This window comes from Bison bison, unplaced genomic scaffold, assembly GCF_000754665.1.
Source record: "Bison bison bison isolate TAMUID 2011002044 unplaced genomic scaffold, Bison_UMD1.0 scf7180017864537, whole genome shotgun sequence".
In the NCBI taxonomy this organism is placed as follows: domain Eukaryota; kingdom Metazoa; phylum Chordata; class Mammalia; order Artiodactyla; family Bovidae; genus Bison; species Bison bison.
In genome coordinates, this window is record NW_011495085.1 from 6,967,261 (window position 1) to 6,968,878 (window position 1,618).

Genomic DNA, 1,618 nt, shown 5'->3' on the forward strand with positions numbered 1-1,618 from the left:
AAAGAGAGAGGCACTTACTGTAGGGAAAGAAGCGGACCCGCATGCTGATTTCTCGAGCTGTCTTCAGGATCTCAACAGCCTGGAAGGAACGTGGCAGCTTGTACAAAAGAAGAGATACAACCCAGGACAGAATCATAACAGGAGGAAAGTAGTTTGCCACTCCAACCTTCTGGGTCACCAAGAGCTGCCTCCCTCTTGTCAAGGTGAAATTCTTTCTTATCAAGTTACACATTAGGCTAATCTTACCCACTGCATCCTACCTGGGATGGCTTCTAGCCTCACCACAGCCCAGGTGCTGTGCTCACCTTGCTGTGCTCAATATCTTGGAAATCCACATCATTCACAGCTAGGACTTGGTCCCCTTCCTGAAGTCCTGCTCGATGTGCATCAGAGTCAGGAATCACCTGTAATATATATAATCAAGGTAGGATAATTTCAAACAATGTAAGTGAAATTAAGTGCCATTCAAATATAAGGTACTATACTGGTTGTGTGTGTGTGTGTGTGTGTGAGAGAGAGAGAGAGAGAGAGAGAGAGAGAGAAATGATGTGGGCAAACAGGTGGCTTGCAAGGTAGGAAGTTGTAAGTGGGCAAGGACAGTCTCACTATGCCCCTTCTATAAGTCTACTGAATCATCCTTCTCCCCAGCCTTGGGACATCAGGGTTCAGCAATCTGATAACAAAGGGAAGTAGCTATCCATATTGCCTACCAGGCAGACGCACCTTGGAGATAAAGATGCCCAGCTGGGAGGCCTTTCCTCCTCGGATGTTAAACCCCAACTGTAAGACAAGAGCACAGAAGGGGGCTCAATACAGACCACAAACACAGGAATATCTAGTAGCATCAATGTATGATAGCTTGCCTTATGTCCCTCAGAGAGCAGTCAGAAGTTGTGGAAGTGGCATCTCAGCTTTTCTGCTCATAAAAGGAAGTTTCTTCACCTCCTTATCTGCTTCCCAATTCATCCCCCCCAGCCATGGCCAACTTCTGGGCCTGGTATGGACAAACCTAGCCTGGGATAAGAGGCAATTGTTTCATAAACTCACCTGAGCTCCAGGGGGCTTCTTCAGTGTAACAATGCGGGGCAGAAACTGGGTCAACTCATTGTTGTAGTCTGGATGGTATACCCTCTGCAAGACACAGCAACCCCAGAAATCTTGTTATCAGGCTTACTACTTTCATCCAGAACACAAATGCATCACCCTGAAGCCAGGAGAAGGTGAAGTCATGGACTTAGTTTAAGCAAAACAGATAACACTGTCCAAACAGGTAGATAGATAGCAATGGGGAAATGCTAGCAGCCCAGGAGCCCCTCACTTCTTTACCTCAACAGAATGGAAATTAGGGCTCTGAATTTTCAGAATTCTCTGGCATAATGGACTCTGGTAGGAAGATTCCACAAGAAGCTCCCAATGGGCCCAGTTGCTCAGAATCCAACTTCTAGCTGATTCACTCTCCACTGAGCTTTCTAACTGCCATCCTACCTTTCATATATTATCCTGTGCCTATGGGAAAAAAAATTCCTTGTACAGATGGTTCCCACCTCATGAGGAGGAATCCATGCTGGGGGATTCTCATAGGCAGGCAGGAAAACCACCGGGTAGGCATCGTAAGGAA

General features: G+C 46.6%; 1 protein-coding gene across 1 annotated transcript in view; it reads right to left on the reverse strand.

Moving 5' to 3' along the window:
• PDZD11 (PDZ domain containing 11) overlaps positions 1 to 1,618 on the reverse strand; it is a gene marked incomplete at its 3' end in the record, with an annotated part of 2,645 nt that overhangs the window by 293 nt on the left and 734 nt on the right. The window contains exons 3-7 of the mRNA XM_010832110.1: positions 1,545 to 1,618; positions 1,048 to 1,131; positions 724 to 780; positions 306 to 404; positions 19 to 79 (exon numbers count right to left, since the gene is read on the reverse strand). Coding sequence (XP_010830412.1) covers positions 19 to 79; positions 306 to 404; positions 724 to 780; positions 1,048 to 1,131; positions 1,545 to 1,618 — 375 coding nt within the window. The remainder of the gene's footprint in view (positions 1 to 18; positions 80 to 305; positions 405 to 723; positions 781 to 1,047; positions 1,132 to 1,544) is intronic.